The sequence below is a fragment of the Panthera uncia genome, chromosome X (assembly GCF_023721935.1).
Source record: "Panthera uncia isolate 11264 chromosome X, Puncia_PCG_1.0, whole genome shotgun sequence".
Taxonomy (NCBI): domain Eukaryota; kingdom Metazoa; phylum Chordata; class Mammalia; order Carnivora; family Felidae; genus Panthera; species Panthera uncia.
This window is the reverse complement of record NC_064817.1, coordinates 9,629,296-9,649,975: the sequence shown is the minus strand read 5'-3', so window position 1 is coordinate 9,649,975 and position 20,680 is coordinate 9,629,296. Positions and strand designations below refer to the sequence as shown.

General features: G+C 51.4%; 1 protein-coding gene across 3 annotated transcripts in view; it reads left to right on the top strand.

Annotated features, from left to right (window-relative positions):
* The window catches only part of GPM6B (glycoprotein M6B), a 147,575-nt gene extending 129,759 nt beyond the window's left edge, over positions 1-17,816 (top strand). For 2 of the 3 annotated variants that reach the window (XM_049643463.1, XM_049643465.1), the window contains 6 exons: positions 4,245-4,431; positions 5,966-6,122; positions 10,145-10,316; positions 12,121-12,194; positions 13,048-13,113; positions 14,322-17,816. In XM_049643463.1, the coding sequence (XP_049499420.1) occupies positions 4,245-4,431; positions 5,966-6,122; positions 10,145-10,316; positions 12,121-12,194; positions 13,048-13,113; positions 14,322-14,402 (737 nt within the window). In that variant the 3' untranslated portion in view covers positions 14,403-17,816. The remainder of the gene's footprint in view (positions 1-4,244; positions 4,432-5,965; positions 6,123-10,144; positions 10,317-12,120; positions 12,195-13,047; positions 13,114-14,321) is intronic. The other variant, XM_049643464.1, reaches the window with a different exon arrangement.
* Positions 17,817-20,680: the final 2,864 nt, after the last annotated feature.

The window sequence follows — 20,680 nt, the reverse complement described above, 5'->3', positions numbered from 1 at the left end:
CCCCCCCCCCCCCCCCCCCCCGTCTGCTCTCCTAGGACTTCTGGGTAAACCATTGGGTGAATGTCGCTCTCCCCCCACCGCCTGTGAGCTCCATTACAGGGTGTGTCGTGCCCATCTTAGCCCACCAGCCCCACGCTTGGGACATTGGAGACACCTGGGGAGCATTGAATATTCACTCGTGGAATGAGATGGAATGAAGGAGTGGACGGGCCGCTCCCTCCTCCCAGTGCTGCCGTCCCCGCCCGGAGCTCTTACTCCGCTTAACCGACAGCTTCGGTTAAACAAGGCCTTCGAGAGACCCCAGTAACGGAAATAAGAGCCAGGTTACGGGGGAAGAGTTTCTCTTTTTGGAGCGAGCCCTGGTTCTTTGGTTCCACTGAGCATTTATTTTACCAATTGACTCTTAAGCCACGGGTGGTTCTGCGTAAGCCTGCCGTCTCGTACCTTGAAGACCGTTGCTTCCTATCTTTTGTCCAGTTTTTTAATTGTTTCAGGCAGGAGAATAAATCAGCTCCCCGTTACGCCGTCTTGGCCAGAAGCCAGGAATCCTCTGGTGGAGGTGGGGAGACAGTAAAGAGCTCGCGTGATTCTCGAGGGGTTCTCCGGTTGGAGCGTACGTGACGATACCCCAAAAGGCTTGTTCAGCTCAGATCGCCGGGGCCACCCCCCAAGCTTCTGCTTCGGTGGCTCGGGGGTGAGTTGCAGGAGTTGGCATTTTCCTGTCTGCTGAGAGGTGATGCCGATGCCGCTGGTGCTGGGAGCACCCTCTCGGCCCCACTGCTCCCCGGGGCGGGTCGGCCGAGCCCTTCTGGAAATGGTTAGTGAATGTCGCAAGCTTTGTAAGCCGCGCGCTCCCTGTCCGGGCTCCTCAGGGGTGCCATGGTGGGGCAGCAGTAGCCGCAGTCCGTCAACGGATGGGTACGGCCGTGTTCCAATAAAACTTTATTTACAAAAACACAGGCTGTCGTCTGCCGACCCCCGGTCGAGGAGAACGCTGAGCCTTGCCTCTGGGGGTTAGGATGGGGGGACTGGCGCCTCCCTCCAGAGGGAAGGGAGAAGTCATTCTTTCTAGCACACCGCTAGTCCCTCGAGAGAGTCGGGTTGCTGAACTTCAAGATGGCAGCAACAGCATGAAAGCGAGCACGGGGCCCTGTGAGAGCACAGGTCGCGTGCCGGTGAGGCTGGCCCGAGCACGTGTCGCCATCATGACCGCCTCTGCCACAGCCGTACCCGCCTGTGTTGCCGGTCGGAGATGCTGTTAACGTTTAGAAAACACATTTAGAAAACGTATTCAGGTCGATCTTGGTTTCTCTGGGGTAAGTGTGTGGCATATGACCAGACTGCCCGTGTCTGAAGATGCTAGCTTCTAGACTGACAGAGAAGGTACAGTGGGGGTGATCCATTTATAGAAGGTTGGATAGCCACCACACGTGCGAGTTTAGCGTGCAACTGACCAGCCAAGGGAGAAGACACCCTTCATCCAGCCGTGTTGTTTCCTGTAAATTCTGCCCGTGGCGGATTCCACAAGCTTCTCCTCACGTTGGCCAGCAGGGTCCCCGGGAGATTCGTCTGTGTGTGTGGAACCACGATGCCCAGCGTGGTGACTGCTTTTCCAAAACTAGACCCACCGCACGGGGGTATCTGGAGTATACGTTTGGGAGTAATTGAAGAAATAAGTTGTTCGGGCAGCCTTCCTCGTCACGCTTAGCATATCAAGATGGAGCCGTAGTGCCACCGGGCCTGTCTGCAGAAAGCTGTGCCCGACCCCTCTCGGATAGGAATTCTGTCCCCTCCTGCTGTCCTCTCCCTGCTACCCCCCCCCCCCCCCACCCCGTGGCTCTCCAGCAGTCTCTGACTCGCCATCGTCACGCTGTGCTATGATAATCGCGTTACTTGTGTGCCTGCGGCTTCATGTGGTCCCCTTGAAGGCAAGGGGGACGTGCTATTTTGTATTTGTACCCGGGCCTTCCCACAGCACCGACTTCGTGAAATCCAAAGTAGAACTCAGAACCCAGCTCGCCTTACAGAGAACAGAATACGTGGCAAGTCAAAACGGGTCTTCCAAAGCCGTGCTTTGTGATGAGAGAACGTTCTGTGGCTGTTGAGCATGTGACACGTGGCTAGTACAACTGAGGAACTGGGTTTTTTTTTTTTTCTTTCTTTTTCTTTTTTTGGCTACCGTGCTGGACAGCACAGTCCCAAGGCCACACAGCTGTGTCCGGTGAGGAGTGGACACCACTTGTTAGCCAGGGAAGCTGCCGTCGATCTTGTTCATCACACCCCCCAACGGGCTGAGGACGGGGGAGGCGGTGAGCGACAGCTATGACACACGGGTCTCCTTGCTCTTTACGTAACGGGCCACGAGGCTGAGGATCATAGTTTGTCTTGCTTGGGCCGGGTCTGGAGACCGTTTGGACCTCCAGTTGCCGCCTTCTCCCCCCTCCTCCCCTCATTCCCCAGAAAGTTGTATGACCGACTAAGACGGAAGTCCGTTGCCCTTGCTCCCAAACTTCAAATGTCCAAAGCCCTCAAAGGTACCACCTTGCTAGTGAACTTGAACCGTATTGCGCGCTGGTCCCCATTGTACGTAGTCGCGCGATCCACTTCCGGGACGTGGTTCTTCATCGCAACAGCCGGCCATCCTTTGAAATGAAAGACAGCACCCTTGCTTATGAAGCCCTGACCTTTCTTATTTTCCAGCAAACTGAAGAGAAATGTGGTAACGAGGGTTTATAGTCCCTTCTTGGGGTGGGCTTAGGCAAATGCTACTTTTTTTTTTTAATGCGTATTTATCTCTTGAGAGAGAGAGCAAGTGGGGAAGGGGCAGAGAGAGGGGACAGAGGATCCCAAGTGGGCTCTGCCCTGACGGCACAGAGCCCGACGCGGGGCTTGAACCCATGAACCACGAGATCATGACCGGAGCCGAAGTCGGACGCCTGACCGACTGAGCCACCCTGGCGCCCCAGGCAAATGCTACTCTTGAATGAGATGCCCTCCCCAATGGCAAAGTCCGTCTCCAGCGTTTTGTGCTGGGTCATTTCTTATCTACTATAAAGACCATTTCGGGGGGGCGGGAATACCTAGCTGGCTTAATGTGCTCACCTTGAAGCAGTGAACCGCTCTTGATTGCTGTTAAACGTCCTAATGCCGTCCGAGTTCGATCTCCCAGACAAGCCATTTACTTAAAACAGCGACGGGAGGTCAGGAGAGGTACCCCCATTACCCGGAGACCAGCACTGCTTTAACTGAAACGTAAAGGTCTCCGAACTGAAAATGTCACCTGGCGCTGCCCCTTGGGAAGAGATTTCTGGACATCTCGAGTTGGTTTTTTTGTTTTGTTGTTTTTTTAATGAAGAAAAATCTTCTCAAGATGAACCATGAATTGTGGCTCTTTCTCCTTCATTTCACTTCATGGATGCTCATTTTGTCTTTTCTGTTTTTCCCTCTGTTCCTTTTCCTTCAAGTACTTAAATGTCACCCACCAATTCGAGCTTACTCTGCACCACCTGCACTGGGGAAGGAGGCAGGTGGAAGCCGGGGAGGGTGGGAGGAGGAATGAAGTCTTTGTATTCGAAAGCTGAGGGCATTCGAGAGTGACACGAACGAAACCTGAGCGGACCCACTCGCGTGGACGTGGGTGACTTTGTACTTGTAAGGCCCCCAAACCCCCATCGCCTTTCCACAATGACCACGTTGACCCTTTTCTGAACGCAGCAACAGTGTGATTTACTGTATCTGCTTCTTCTGGTCGCCCAGGAAGTCAAAGGCTGGGAGAAAGCCATTGGCTGCTACGGCAATAGAGGTACTCGAAACCCCCCCGAGGTTGAGGTGGGGGGGGGGTGTCACTATTGATTCTTCGTGAAACTCGAGCTTCACTGCCGTCCTCTCTTTCGACCTCCTCAGCGGAGTGCGTGCCCCTCAGCGTCCCCGGAGCAGCCGCCTGCCTGCCCTGCCCGCCCCAGGTCAACGAGGAAGGTCTAGAATCGGGACTTACTCCAGAACGTTTGTCAGTTGGCCGCTCTGTGCTCACCCCGAGCAAATTAAAGCTACGTTCCCTCTCGGAGCCCCAGGGTGCTCAGCACAGAGCGGGGCACGACCCCGCTGGCCCTTGGCCCGTTGAGCTGTTAGGCACAGAGCATGCGAGGGGAGACGGGCACGGTAGCGCGTCTCTGCGGAGGTGCGGTAAGCGATGAAGACCGAGGCGTCGTGCCGTAACCGCTGCGTTTTCTCTCCTTTGGGTCCAGGCTGCTTTGAATGCTGCATCAAGTGTCTGGGAGGAGTCCCCTACGCCTCTCTGGTGGCCACCATCCTCTGCTTCTCTGGGGTCGCCTTGTTCTGTGGCTGTGGGCACGTGGCCCTCGCGGGCACCGTGGCGATTCTCGAGCAACACTTCTCCACCAACACCAGCGACCATGCCTTGCTGAGCGAGGTGTAAGTACCCGCTTCCCCTTGGAGACGGATTTCAAATGCAACTACCCCGTGATGGTTTCGAAAAGACCAGTGAGCTCTCCTGGCAGGAAACGGATGCTTTCCTTCAAGCTTCCTTGCAGGCAGATGGAAAAAAAGCGCACGAGAGGAGGAAAAAAGGAAAGGGCCAAGTAGGCAGTGAGCGTTTGGCCCCAGGGGCGTCCGGGGACTGCAAGGGGGACACACAGGACTCCACACACACACACACACACACACACACACACACAAGCCGTGCACGTGGTGGGGCTGTGGCAAGGTGGTCACGCCAGAGACCGTCTCCCTAGCTCCTAAGTAGCGATGCCGTCTGGGGTCCTTGCGGGAAAGGACCATCCCTGAGTGCGAGGGACCCTGTTGACTTGCCCCAACTCTCAGCGTGCAGGGGCAGTGTTCTTCCTCCTCCAGGAGAACGAATCCCAGAGCATCCTCTGATGCAGAAAAGGGGACATTTCAGGGCTTTAGCCCCAAGTCTCTGGCTGCCCATTCTGGAATTTTCAGTGGAGGCCCAGCAGAGACTCTCCTTTTCTCCATTTCCTTCAGTGCGGTCTTGCTCTTTCCTTGACTGCCAAAGTCTCACCGCACGTTTAGGCGTCTTGTGACCGGAAGAAGCTTCTCTCCCAGCTGCAAAAGGCAGGAAGTTTTATTGAACAATAATGGAATGATGTTGGAAGAGTCCTTAGGGAATTTTCTTCTTTGTCTTTTGTTTTGTTCCGTGTTTGCAAATGACATCCACAGGAATGTGTGGGGGTGGGGGAGGTGGCAAGGACCCCCAGACAGGACAAGGCGCTCCCTGAGTGTCAGCTGTGTGCAAGGAAGTCCAAGAAATACCTACCAAAACTGATCCCGGGAGCCGTATACCGATCTAACGAGCTAGTGATCCCAGTCGATGGCTCTTAAACTCCCAAGAAGCATCAGAAAACCCCCATGCCCACGCTTCCACGTGTGATAAGAAGATGAGTGCACAACTTCCTCCCTAAACAAGCCCCTGAGCGCTTCTCTAGGGGCTCGTGAGAGTAACGTTACGCACGAGGCCTGGTTGGGAGGCGTTTTGCTATGGCGGAAAGAACATGCGGTCCTTGGAGCAGAGTTCAGAGACTGGCTCTGCCCCTCCCTGCGTGTCCTTCGATGAGTCACTTAACTTCGCAGTCGATGCCTGTGTGTCCTTATGCGCCCGATGAGGATTCTGATCCTCACGGCACAGGACTTGGGGCATATTAAAAGATGACAGCTGGGCCTCTGCCCTTGACCAGGCAGACTTCTCCCTTGCCTGGAGAGGTTGTCCATCTGACCCTTGGGCCCTCCTTGGGAGAGAGGCCCAGGTTGCTGTGGCGCGGGCAGGGAGGCCGGCCTGGAATGCTGCATGAGCCCACGGCAGCCATCGCTGGGATGGGAGGGGTCACGGGACCCGACCACCGTCATGGTCGCCCTCCGGTGGCGCAAACATCTTGCCCTCGCCCCGTGGTCCACTTCCCTTTTCTGGATCTCGCCTTCCTTTCCGCAGAATACAACTGGTGCAGTATGTCATCTACGGGATCGCGTCCTTCTTCTTCTTGTATGGGATCATTCTGCTGGCAGAAGGCTTCTACACCACCAGCGCCGTGAAGGAGCTGCACGGCGAGTTTAAGACAACCGCCTGCGGCCGGTGCATCAGTGGGATGGTGAGTACGAGCCTCTGGTTATGTGACACACAAGCAGGGCCACGCCCCTGTGCCTCCCTTTGTATTTGGTCAAAGCTATGAGCCGATGGCGGGTGGACCGAGCGTCCGCGACGCGGATGTTGTTCGTACATTCTAGAGTTGCAGAGATGGAACAATTTCCAACATCTCATTCTTGCTGACGATTAACGCCTGCTGCCGCAGCACCAAGCATTTCCCTTATGAATATACAGGCCGTCAGGGCCCTGATGGTTTTTTCAGATAGAAAGTTCTCGCTGTGAAAGGAGGGAACTGCCATGTTGTCTCCGCGCCCCCTTGCGTTTGTCTTGGAACACGGACTGTGGCCCTAAAGACCGTGTGCCGGGATAAACTGTCGCGATTCCTTGGAAGTCCCAGGCACTTCTCCTCCCAAGCACCCGGCGGGGTATGTGCTAGTCACAGGCTCTTGTCCTCAAGAAGCTCGCAGCAAACGCCAGCCCGTGGGGCCAATCTGGCCTGCCATCTGTTTTCGCGCAGCCCACGAGCTAAGAATGGCTATGTGTCCTTAACTTGGTGGGGAAAATTATCCATGGAAATGATGTCAGATTCACGTTTTGGTGAGCGTCGTATGATGGGCACCCGGCCACATCCACGCAGTCGGTGGCTGCTTTCACGCTCTCCCAGCAGAGCTCAAGGGTTGAGACCGAGCCGGTACGTGGCCCGTGGGGCCTAAACTGTCCCCCGTCCGGCCTCTTGCCGGCATTTGCCGACCTCTGGTCTGGAGGAGGACAGAGCTTAAGAGCTCGGTAAAAGACAGGCTTACAAAGGGCCGCGTCACCAAAGGAAATTCAGTGGTGGGCAGAGAGGCTGGGAAGGAAGAGGCACGTATGGAGTCGGATGTGGGGCACGTTGAGTTCGTAAATGGTGCGTTCACATCAAGCATCTCCCTGGAGTCTGGGCGCTGACGGAACTTTCTGGTCTGGCTGAAGAAAGGACGTACGGTCTGGCTTCAAATGCCAGGCGGGGGGCCCAGCAGTCAGAAAAACCCTCCTTCCTCCTCGGAGTACCACAGCTTGTAGCGTATTTCCCCGTGAGCAGGTGTGTGCCCCGTGGCACGGTGCAGAGGCCCCATCTTACCCTGGGTGGCCATGGCCACTGCTCATCCCAGGAGCGACCTTGGTCCTAAGGAAACTACTGAGATGCACCGTCCCTGCTGCTTCCCTGTCTGGCCCTTGGTTCCTGGCAAGTTTCAGAGTCCTTTGCCAAACAGGCCGGGGACAGAAATCCAGACAGGAGCACAAGGCAGTGGGGCACCGATGCTGCCCGCACAGTAAGGGGGGGCTCTGTGGCCAGCTCAGGTGGGAGAATTGGGAACCAGCAGGGGCAGGGCCAAGGCCCAGAAAAGAGCGGGGTGCTCCTGGGAGCCACGAGTGTGCCCCTGCCGGACCAGAAGGGTCTAGTGAAGAAGGGAGGAAACGACAGCTGCGGGGGACGGGACAGACCAGATGGGAAAGGCCCGGAGTGCCTGGCTACGAACAGAGGTGACAAAGAGGGGCGGGGAGTGGGAGACTCCCACTCAGGAAGGAGAGCATGGCGGACGGCAGGGAGGGAGAGCGAGAGGCCAGTGTGAGGCTGTGACGAGCGGTGGGGATCCCAGCTAGGCTCCTGGGACTGGGGACACAGTCGGAGTGGGGGCAAGCCAAACGCTAGGGTTGGTGTGTGGGGCTAAGCGTGAGAGGAGGGAATGAGCGCCAGGTCTCTGGCCCGGCGGCCCGTCGAGGAGGCTGCTTGTTCTTTCGGTGTCAGACCGTTGCTGGTGTCCACGGGCAGTCACCTAGTGCGTCACCGAGGAACTTGGGCTGGGGTTTCTGGGAACACTGGGGCTGACGCTTGACAGACTTGTGGCAGGTACGGACAAGGTGACACCGAGGTTTTAGGGGAAAAGATCCCTGGGGCACAGCCCGGTCTACCGGGAAGACCCAAGCGAAGGAGGCACCACCACCAGGGAGGTAAGGAATGTCATGGGGCTCAAGGAGGTGGCCAAGGAGAGCCCCCCCTCCCCCCCAAGGGTGCAGGTTATTAAAACCTCAGGTCCAACCTCCGTGTCACTCTCGCTATCCTCCTGTGCTCGGAGCCCACGGCCTATGGCAAGTGGCACCTGCGGCTGGCATCTCTTACCCGGTGAGCTCTGGAAGTTTCTGAGGCAGCCCCTCTGGTTCTGCCCCGGCCTGTGCTGCATCAGGGGCCCGGCCGGTCCCTAATTCCCACAGCACGACTGAGACCGGGCGGTCGCTGTCACAGTCTCAGGGCAGGGCTGCCAGAGGCGATGCCAGTGTGGACACCAGTCCTGCGGGAGTCCGAGCCCTGTCTGTGCCCCTTTACTCTTTCCGAAGTCAGATGCTTAAGTGACTGAGCCACCTGGGTGCCCCTCAGGGTGGCTGTTTCACGTCAGGTTCACAGAACAAGGGCCTAAATGAGTTGTGGGGGTTTTATTTTATTTTTTTTTTAGAGAGCACAGAGCAGGAGGCCGAGGGGCCGATGGGGAGAGGGAGAGAATCCCAAGCAGGCTCTGCACTCTCAGTGCAGAGCCCAATGGGAGCGTCCCGAGCTCCGTCAGGAGCGTAACCACAGGACCGCGGGGGTCTGACTGTACATTCAAGCAGATCGTGGAACGGCCCTGCCTTGGGGCACGTCAAGAAGTCCTCGGTGGGGAGGCCTGATGACAGCTGGAGGCAACATGGCGGGTGAGGTGCAGAAGCTCAATGTGCTCCACCCACCTGGAAGCCGGGGCCTGCAAAGCTGCCCTTGGTTCCCTAGAAGGCCTGGGGCACTGAGAAAGCGACTCTGCCTGCTTCAGGCCGCCATGACAGGAACGGGCCGCGAGGGGGCGCTGGCCCCCGGGCCCTGGCCTACCTTTTGGAGTCCAGACCACAGCTGAAAGGTTAACCAAGCCGGGAACCCCCAGCCCTTTTACAAGTCTCTGTGGTGTTACTAGAAAGAAAGTATTCTTGGGAAGGGTAAGAAAAGGAAGCCTAGTCGGGAGTAGCCCATCCGTGAGCACTGAAACTGCTGAAATCGGCTTCTTTGGAGCTCTTTAGAAATGCAAATGTTCCTGAGGCTAGAAACGCCCTTGAATAAGAGTGACTTATTTCTGCAGTTTCGTGGGCTTGGGACCAGCAGGAGCTGGCCCCCCAGGCTGATCGGGGCTCAGCCCGCTCTGTTCCTGCAGTATGCAAAGTCGAGGGAAGCTTCGGGTCTTCGGCATCGGCTTAAAAGCCAAATTAGAATTCTAAACCGTTGCCCACGAGCTCTGTGGGTGCGCATTCTGAAAATATGAATACCGGGACGTGACGTTTTTGGAACAGCCTTTCAAAGTTCTCTGAAAACTGGTAGCCAAGGCAGGTTAGGAAGGAAAGTAGAGGGAAATGAGAATTTTATCTTCTGTGCATGAAGGTTGTGTTCAAGGCTATTTTAAAGGTTCAGACACTTCACGCTTTTAGTGAATTCGCAGGATCTTGAACCTAGCACGCTTCCTTTTGAGAAAGGGCTTCCTGTAGCTGTAGCACTGGTGACTGACTGCCCGTATGTTGTGTGAAATAAAGGCAATTTTTGAGAAACTGATAGCTTAGAATTCAGTGGCCTGTCCAAGCCTCCACCACTCTCCCATGGTAAGTGTGGAACCGATACTTAGGGATGCCCTCGTACCTGGTGCTCGGATTGGCTCTGGAATCTCGGACAAGGGAGATCACCTCCTGGCGTCTCACGTCCTCGTTAGGGAAGCGAGGGCCCTGAACAGCCGCGGCGGTGGTGGCTTCAGGCTGTAACATTCTCCATCCTCTAGCTCTGGAGAGCGTGCCCACCCTGCCCCAGCCCTCGCTTCTCTCTCCCCGCCCCCCCTCACTTTGCCTTGTCGTTCCGGGGGCCCAGGCGGTGCCGGGAATGCATCCCACAGGTCCGGTATCCGGCCCCAACTACGTGAGCATTCCTCCCGGGGCCTGCACGCTACCCAGGTCCCTGATGGTTCTTTTTCCTTCTCCTCGGTTCAGTTCGTTTTCCTCACCTACGTGCTGGGAGTGGCCTGGCTCGGCGTGTTTGGTTTCTCTGCGGTGCCCGTGTTCATGTTCTACAACATATGGTCAACTTGCGAAGTCATCAGGTCACCCCAGACCAACGGCACGGCCGGCGTGGAGCAGATCTGCGTGGACATCCGGCAATACGGTACTTCCTTCTAACGCCCAAGACGACCCTTTCTCCTCTTGTACATAGGCCTGGACCTTAATTGTTCTAGGGCCGTCTTTTTAATCATCGTGATCCGTTTCATTTACTCTTCTCTTCGTATAGTGTATGCTCTTAACCTGTGCTCTGTCTTCTGGAGGGAAACCTCACTTAGGCTCTTCGTTGTAGTTCAAGTTTTGGTTATGTGGCGACAGAACCCTTTCCAACTGCTTTATAAAGGAGCTGTGTGTTATGATCAGAAAATACTCCTGGATCTCAAAAGGCTACAGACTTGTTTTTCAAGTTGTTTCCCATTTTGTACCGCTCCCCTTTCCATCCAAAATATTGCATAGACACTGCAGTCCAATTAATTGCTGTGGCCCACTCTTCAGATCCGGTCTTCTAAAGACGACTAACCTTTATCTGTACTGGAAAACAACATAAAATCCAGACGTACTTTAAAGTCACCAGACTGAACTCTGTCAAAGCCGGTGGTTGGAAACCCCTTGAAGCCTATTTTCTAATGAATGGGATCCTCCCAGCAGGCAGCTAAGGCTGGGTCATTTTGCCAAGCCCCAGAAGGCGCCCTTGCCCCTCCTGTCAATGAAATTGAGAGGCGGCCTCCTAAGTAAGGAGTTTAATTAGTGCTTCTTAGCCGAGATGGTAGGAAATCCTGTTCTTGGCAGAAACCGCGAGACGGGGGGTGGGGAGAAAGAACTTTTCATTAAAACTGCAGTGAAGATTGCCGGGGAGAGAGGACCATTTCATTTGTGCTGCTTGTTTTTCCCATGGGGCCGGGCTTCAACATCTTTCCTTCCAACATAACCAGAAGCTTGCCCGGCACTGCCCACTGCACTACTCTTTTCTCACAAAGACCAAGGTTCTACCACACTGGTCTTGCTGAGGGTTTGAAAACAGAGTGTAAAGAGGATTTGTAAATAGAGGTCTGTCATTGCCTTAGTAAATACTTTCCCTAAAACTTTTTGGCCCTCGGTGATCTTATTTTTCAGTCTTCTGTATATGAAAGCACTGTGGAGACTTGTCTTTTCCCCTTCCCCTGAAGTATGAAGACTGATTCTTGGCCCATGGCAAGAAGGGAAGAAATAAGCAACTTTTTAAAAAATCCTTCCTTACTTCCTGGGAGAAGAAGAGTAACGTTCCTATTTAAAAGCATGTGCTTACTACGTGACAGCGAACAGAACAGTAACCCAAGTGGCAGTGTCATGGCGGGGAAGGGTCAAGGTTATAGTGAGAGGCACACAGTAATTGGTGTAGACTCCACGGGGTGTCCCTTTTTGAAATTTCCAATTGGATTTTCAATACCACTGTAAAATGCAATTGTAAAAGACGTACAAAATCCAAATTACATAACAAATAACTGCCTTGAAACTCGGTGTACCGACTCTCCATTTCGGGACTTCAGTAACAAGTCCACGGACCAGGAAATGCTTCACGAGGGTGGCTGTCCTCCAGCTGTTTAACTAGAGTTCATCCGTGGGAACTAGGGCAAACAGCTTTGGAAATCAGGTTTTACAGATACCGGCACAACTAAACAAAGCGTAATTTGGAGGGAAAAACCAATTCAGGCCTACTTGACTTTGCTCTGGTCCTCCTGTCCGAGGAGGACTTGCTATTGATTCTAAAAAGCCTGGTCTGCTGAGGGCAGACAGGGCAAGTGTCGATGAAGAACAGAGTGGATGATTGATTACCTTGTAACTGGAACCCAAGTGGTGAGGACCATCGAGAGCCCGGGGCACTGCCGTGTGTGCTGATAATGACGAACGTTGTGTTGGGATTCACTTCACAGGTATCATCCCTTGGAATGCTTTCCCAGGAAAAATCTGTGGCTCTGCCCTGGAGAACATCTGCAACACCAATGAGGTAAACCCTTCTCCGGCAGGGGGCCTAGAGCAGTCACCTGGCAAAGCAGGCTGAGGAAAGGGCTCTTGGCCGTAGACAAAGCAAGAGCCAGTGCAAATGCTAGGAAGGAGAGCTTTTTGTAGACGGCCTTGTACGTAATCACCAGCACTCGGCCATTTGTGACCTAGAAAACGCTAAGGATCCTCACCTAGCTGGCTGGACCATGGGAAATGGACTGAGAGCTGTCTCTTTGGGCAAGAATTTGAATCCTGCACATCTGGAAATACATGCCACAGCCTTCTTTCACCTTCACAAAGTAGGACATTTATCACAAAACAAATGCAAATTAATTTCCACTGAAAAGATTTCCTTGAACCTGTATCTAAGCCCAATTTCTATCAATCTAGTCACAGTTCATCTCTCGTTCAGCCTTAACTGGCAGTAAATAAATCCTAACCCGCTTTGGTTTAAAAGCAGACCTCAGAATATTCTTTAGGCATCGGTTTATAACTGTCTATAAAAGAACATTCTTAAATGCACGAGTGGGAGCTTGCATATTTAAGAGACTCCTAGCATCAGCCCCTGCCTCCATCGTTAGCCAGTATGTAAGGTCCATACTGGCTCCCAGCAGGGGTTCTTAAACATGGCTCCACGGGGCAGTCCCGGAGGGCAATTCCACTCCCGGTGTAGACTAGTGGAGGGCACGGCCTGAGCAGCAGTTTCTGAAGCTTCCCGCGTGGTGGCGCGGCCGGGCTATGACCCAGACCCGTGCACGCTGGCACGGAGCCTGGCCGCCGCCCATCGAGGAGAGCGAACGGGCAGAGGCCCCGTCCTTCCACATACAGTGCTCACATGGTGCCCTGTTCTTTTCTAGTTCTACGTGTCCTATCACCTGTTCATTGTGGCCTGCGCCGGAGCCGGTGCCACCGTCATCGCCCTGGTGAGTATCGGGCCCCAGGCTGGCCTAGTCTAGCTCCTGGCAGACAACTCGGGGACGCAGCACTGCTGGAGGGTAGTGGAATTTGGATTCTGGGGGGACAAGACACCCGGGCTGGCCTAGCGCGTGCTTGCACGTGAGCCATTTACTGATTTCTTTGCCAGGAAAGGTTAATTTCCAACCGGAAATGCGTATATATACACATAGATGCACGTACTGATGTTCTTGTCAAGTCTGCTTAAACACTGAGCCCCTGTTCTGCGGGGAGACCGGGGGTTCGCTTTCGGCCAGCTGATGAACACATGACCTTGTTTTAGGAGTTTCTGTTTAAAGACAGTTATTTGGTATATACTGATTATCACTGAACCGCAGTACAACTCCTCCCTGACCGAAGCTCGGGTGGCACCTCGGGGGCCCTCTTGCTGGCTCGAGACTTTTGAGAACACTTCATTCAGCACAACGGTTAGGAAACAGGTGCACAGCAAAATCACAAAAAGCCAAAAACAAAAAAAAACAAAAAAAAACCCGGCACGAACCCGCCCGCAGAAAGGACACTCGTGTACGGTCCGAACCAGGAAAGCACGCAGCACGGTGCCTCAGTCGACGACAGTCGGGAGACCCCGTCGTCACCCCGGTGCGGCCTGCCCACCGGTGCCTGTGAAAGTGCCCCGAGCAGTGATTTGGGGGGGGTTACAGAGTCACTTTAGCATGGGAGGAGAGTTGCAGATAGGGACCCTGCAAATCTTGTGGGGGCGCATGTACGTACGCGCATCCGGGTGTAATGCCCGAGGGCCTGCTTTGTGATTTCAGAATCTAAGATGCGGGGAGCAGGAAGGAAACGTCACGTGCTCTTTAGAGCCCCTGAAAACTCAGAAGGGCCTGTCAAAATCACGCTGGCCACCTGTTCTCTCGCAGAGACACAGGCACAAAGAGGACTAAGTGGCGTGGAGGAGGCAGGGTGGGGGGAGACGAGGGGAAACAGGGCCTTTAGCTTCCAGCGGCAGGCTGCGGACCCAGCCAAGTCTTCCTAATAAAGGTACTGAGGGTGGAGGTGAGGACCAGCGGTGCGTACGAGAAGGGGGTGGGGGGGGGGTGTGGCACGCAGGAAAAGCTGTGTGGTGGCAAATGGGGGACAAAGAAAGTCCCGGGGCCTGAGAGGCACCGGCCCTGACCACCTGTATCTCACTGTCCTGTTTGTTCTCTCCCACCAGCTGATCTACATGATGGCTACTACATATAACTATGCTGTTTTGAAGTTTAAGAGTCGGGAAGACTGCTGCACTAAATTCTAAATTGCCTAAGTCCAACAAGGAGCTTTAGACAGCTCTGCACGGTAGCCTGAAAGATCACTGACCCCACCCCCCCTCCCCCGCCCCCGATGAAAGCAGAGTCAGATGCTACCGTTTTGCTACAGTCATTTGTACATAGCTTTAGTCGACTCACTTTGCCTTGTAGATTAATAACATGTCTCACCCTAAGTGAATTACAAAACCGTGAGATCTGGCTTATTTCCACGGTGTGAAAAGGATTCAGTGATTTACTGGCATTGGGTGAGCATCCGGTAAAAAAAAAAAAAAGAATTTTCTTGACCTTTGAGGGGTATCTCTAAGTGAAGTATTAACACTCTGTAATACCTGCATTTTCCGTTATTTTTGCTTGCTTGATAACCAACAGGAGTGCTCCACAGGAGATGGAAGACAGATCCGTTCTGATCTGCATTTTGTTGTGTTAGACTCTGGGAAAAAAAAAAAAGGACCTATTGTAAAGTTGATTACAAAATTTTTTGCTGATTCCCCCGTTCACTGCCCCATACGTGCCCCTCAAGTAAGTCAGCTAGAGGTTTCTACCGGGGGGGGTCGGGGGGAGGGTTCTTCTTTCCGCACACCACAGCCCTCCCTTGCGGAGGCACAGGATGGGTAACCTTGCCCCTGTGTTTTGGCGAGCAGTGACCGACTCCTCGTAGCCCACTCTCAACCCGCACGTAAGATTTTAACGGCAAGAGCAATCGTGCCTGCCGTCGGAAAGCCTCCGCTACGTTGAACAGGAGAGAGGAGGAACTCGAGGTGTAGATTTTGCAGGGAAGACCAGGAAACTAGGTGGGAAAGAAGTGTTTGCTACATGAAGTGTCAAGGATGAGGATTCTTCCATTCTGTGACAGGCAGGAAGGGCCGTGACCCAACAGAAGAGGTAGCTTCCCGGCTCAAAACGTGTTAACACGGACCGCATGCTTGTTTGCGTCTAGCTCCTAATTCTATTGGTTTTGACATTCGCGTAAGTTTTCCGTGTTACGTGTGTAGTTTCGCATCTACTCAAAATACACATCGTTCACTTTGAGGCCTCTGGGGAACTGGTTTTTAGCCACCGACAAGCTAGAACCTTGCACTACACTTATTTCCAACTCCGCACATGCCGTGTTTCTGAACGTCTGCGCGAGTTTTTAAAATGACTCCCCCCCACGGTCCCACCACCACACACACACACACACCCACCCCCTCCTGCTTCCTGTTTGCTTTTTCTTAACAGCAACTTGGGCCATGTTTTCCAGTTCATCACGTTGGTATACTAACTCTCCTTCCGCCTCTTACTCGTAAGCGTCCTCGTGGAGCTCGCTGCCGGGCTCCGACGGCTCTGCTCGCGCGACGAGTATTAACGCAGAATAACCCTCTCCCTTTTTACAGTCGGGAGCGTCTAACCTGCCTCGCAGCTCGCTTTGCCTTCTGCCATGCTCACTAGCCATCATGCGCACCCTTCTCTTCCAGATCCACTTCCTCATGATACTGTCTTCTAACTGGGCTTACTTAAAGGACGCCAGCAAAATGCAGGCTTGCCAGGATATCAAAGCAAAGGAAGAGCAGGAGCTGCAGGATATCCAGTCTCGGTCCAAAGAACAACTCAATTCTTACACATAAACGTTTGCCAGAGCGTTACCGCCGCCGAAGTGACAGTTCTGACAAATCCACAGACAGCTGCTCTGCCGTCCAGATGTGTCCCCCCGCCCCCGCCCTTACCCCCCACCAAACTAATGTAGAGGTACAAACACTTCACTGTCTGTCTCGAGCTGCTGGGAGGGATTTCTAGGAACACCTGCCAGGAGGCCAGTCTTTTTCTTTAGCGCAGATACCGGAGGCTTCACAGCCATTTTAAAAGGCAACACTTGGACAAAACGATGGTTCAGCTTTCTGAGATAGGTGGCCTGTTCCCACTTAGCCGTAGAGCAAGCCTCCCGCGAGAGCGAGGCCACGGGCACGTGGCATACTGCTGGAGCGGGACCGCCGATGGGCCGGCACGAAGCAGTGTGACCGTAAATTCACGTGTGCCCTCTGTCCGAGGGGTTTACCTGGGTAGGGAATAGAGTACCATTTCCCACAGCTGACATTTATTAAACTTGGGTTCCGAGACCATGTGAGTCTTAACGCTTGAACTCTTTGTTTCAATTAGCTGCCATCCCTACCCTTTAAGTCCAGGACCCGTTCCTCTCCCGATCCAGTCGGAAATCTATTTTTCAAGAACGCTGATAACTCTAATTCGGCTCCACCTACCCTTGAGGAAGCTGGATTGTGGCCCATCGACAAGCTTTCCAAAGTCAATTCTATAATAGCTTTCCTCTAATCCAACGGCCCAGGTGGCGTCGTCGTTCCTGGGGAATAAATGTCAGCTCTGCCTTAATGAGTATCTGTTTTCAATTTCTAAGAACTTAATTTTACAACAGGAGACCCCAAATCCCTCATCGCCCTTGGTTCCACAAATGTTTTTCTGAATTAAGAAGTGTTACCTTATTAAAATGACCACCGTTCTAAACCATTTGTACGTGGTCTCAATAGCAAGTTTACAGTTTCATACCAACTATCTGAAACCGAATTACAAATAGACCACAGACCTCCTACTTTTCTAGACTTGGATACTTCAGTAGTTTAAATTAGGGTTGGTATTTAGTTCTTTTTAAATCTAAATCATTCCTGGAATAATAAAAGTTTGATGTTCAGCAAAAAAAAAAAAAAAAAAAAAAAATCCACCTTGAGTTTAAGCCATTTTCAAAAGAAACTTGCCTTCTAAATCATTCTGTTCCAGAACATTAAGTGATTAGAGGTATTGGGTATTAGTGATGGTAAACTTTGTGTTGCTCTTTATGAAATGATACATATAACCGTTGGGTGCATCCGTGCTTTTAAAAGGGGCTGCATAATATAGGATTAACTCTGTATATTCATGTTAAGAATTAACTTGTGGTTTGGCTGTTTCCTGGATTTTAAAACATACACGTGTGCAGAAATGTCTTAAGATGAAAGGAAGCATACCTTTGTCAAGATGCTATTAAAATTGAACATCAAGGATAAGATTTCATTTGGATTCTTTTTGTTGTTGTTGTTAATGCCTACAAAATGCCTATTTGGATCTTGACTTTTTTTTTTTTTTAATTGGGAGAAGCTCTCTTCTGTGTAGAACAGTTCCAGAATAGCTAGTTTTGTTTTCCTGTTGCATGACAGACTTCAATATTTTTTTTTTTTTCCAGCAGTGGAGGTGCTGTTAGAGTCCAGTGTTCTAGAAGAGGCAGTGTCTAAAGCCTAATTTTACTTTTCTAATTCTGGTAGCTATTACCAAGAATTTTTGAAAGTTTTGTTTAAGTAGTCTAATATTTTTTATGTAAAGAGCATTAAATTTTGCTATGTATAAATTTTTGTAACCTAACAGTGAATCAATATTTTCTATCAGTGCCAAGGGCTTCCTGTAGTTCTATTCAAGTGTTACAATAAATATTTGTAGATAATAGTCAATACTTGTGTATGCTTATTTTAAATATCTATTTAGGTGGAAATAGTTGTGGATGTACTAAGAGTAATGCAATAAAAGTATAGCTTCACTCACTTGCCTTTTTACCATACATAAAATACTATCTTTCTGTGTCTGCAGTACGGTGTCATTTTTAAACAGTACGCATAATCGACATTTCGCATGTGTATGGACATCACGTTTCCACGAAAATGCTACCGACAGCTCTAGAGTTCTGTGAAGGACAGATACTTCAACAAACAAAAGCAATTATAGGTGTGGGGTTAACACAAAGCTCAGGTTTGGGGAAAGTAAGAACAAGGACCATCCTTCCTAAGGGTCTGGGCACCCGTGGCTCCTGTACAAACCCGAAGTGTAAAAGTCTACTAAAAGAAGATGTCTGCAGGAATGGTAAAAGAGCTCGATCCAACAGGTACTCTCGACAGCAGCAGAGCTTAGTTGGTCACTTGGGATTTTCATTTGACTATCTGCTTAAACTACTTACCTGTTGGCACGAGTCTGCATTTGGATTTTCTTCACCTGACCTTTCTAAGCATCAGCTCTTGTCCCCTACTGAGACCTTGCCTTTCTAAATGAGGTGCCACCTCAGGATCATCACCCTTCCCTCGGCTCGGCAGGAGAACAATCAGGAGCCCAATGAGGATGCTCTTTGCCACACGCCCTAATACCTCCCGTTTCTGTGGCATTTTGTGCGATTGTTACAGGAGTCCCCTGAACAATAAGCTATGTATAAATCCTGTCTAGATAAGATCACGTGCAATCTTTTAGTTAATGACAGTAATCCTACCACCAGGTATTGGAACCTCTAGAAGGCAGAGGAGCGATTTTTCATTTCTCTAGTTTTTACCTTGTGAACTTGACTTTTTAGGAGATGAAAATAAAGCCACGAGTCCATTAAAGAATGATAACTGGGGTGCCTTTAGTGTCCCGCTCGATTTTGCCTCAGCTCCTGCTCTCACAGTTCATGAGTGAAGTCAGGTTTGGCAAAGTCCTTTTCCCCAACCGTGTCCCAGCCTTCCTCACTGTTTTGATAGGTGAACTTCACCTACCTGGGGAAGATGTGAACAGAGATGCATTCAGAGGTTCTTGTGCAGGGGGGGGAGCAGGGAAGCCTACAGGGGAGTTCCCACATCGCACGGCATGCGTCCAAAGCCGTCTGAAAAGATGCGTTTCCTCTTTTGGGGCATCCGGGTGGCTCGGTCGGTTAAGCGTCCGACTTCAGCTCAGGTCATGACCTCACGGTTGGTGGGTTCGAGCCCCGTGTCGGGCTCTGTGCGGCCAGCTCAGAGCCTGGAGCCTGCTTCGGATTCTGTCTGTCCCTCTTTCTGCCCCTCCCCTGCTCACGCTCTCTCAGAAAATGTGTTAAAAATGACCTTAAAGTGACTTACCTGAGGGTTCAAATTAAGTTCCATCGATGCTTGGAGAGGGCCAAACAACACACAAACTGAAAATTTCAACAAAGAGAACATATTAAAAAGTATCAAATCACACTGAACACGATACCTGAAAAATTGAGTACACGGGTTCAAGAGCAGACTAGATCAAACCGAAGAAAGGATCAACCAACTTGGAAGAGAGGCCAGGATAATTCCTCCTGTCAGCCAGGAAGCCTGAAGGGTTCCCAAAAATATCTAAAGAAATGCACTCCGAGTCCTATTACAATTGAAGTGTCAAAATTTAAAGAAAGAGTCTTAAAGCAGAAAAAGAAAACCTTGTAACGTACAGGGAAACCCCATAAGACTATCAGTGGGGTTTTCAGCAGAAATGTCTCAGGCCAGAAGGGAGAGGCATGATACATTCAAATTGGTGAAGAAAAAAATAACTACCAAGTACACTATACCTGCAACGTTGTCCTTCTGAACTGAAGGAGACACCAAGAGAGTACCAGACAAGCAAGGGTTCAAGGAGTTCACCACTAGACCAGCCTTCCATGATAAAGGGAGTTCCTCAAGCTGAAATGAAAACAGGCTAATTAGCAACAGGAAAACCTATCAAACTATAAAACTCACCGGTAAAGGTAAACATACAGTTAAATTCAGAATACTCTAATGTATGAGGTTGGGTAAATCACAACTCTAGGATGAATATTAAGAGACAAAAGTATTAAGAATAACTATATGATAATTTACTAATGAGTATTAAGAACCCAAAATGGGGGGCGGGGCACCCGGCTTGCTCAGTCAGTAGAACATCTCTTGATCTCACGATTGTGAATTTGAGTCCCATATTGGACATGGAGGCTACTTTAAAAAAAAATGGCAGGGGGAGAGTATAAATGCAGAGCATTGGTCTATGTTCAAAGTTAAGTTGTTAGGAGCTTAAAAAGACTGTTAAACATACATTTTATGTAAGCTCCTTGGTAACCACAAAGCAAAAACCTGTAGTAGATAGATGAATCCTAAGCATACCACTACTCAAAATCATCAGGGGCGCCTGCATGGCTCAAGCAGTTGGACATCTGACTTTGGCTCAGGTCATGATCTGACCATTTGTGAGTTTGTGCCCCATGCCAGGCACTGTGCTGACAGCCCAGAGCCTGGAGCCTGCTTTGGGTTCTGTGTCTCCCTCTCTCTCTGCCTCTCCCCTGCTCGTGCTGTGTGTCTCTTTCTCTCTCAGAAATAAACGTGTTTTAAAAATATAAACAGAAAACCACAAAACGGTGATGGGAATTTCATACCTATCAATAATGAAATGTAAATGGACTCAATTCTCCAATCAAGACAGAGTGGTCGAACGGACAAAAAAGCAAAAGCCATAGATATGCGGCCTACTTAACACTTTA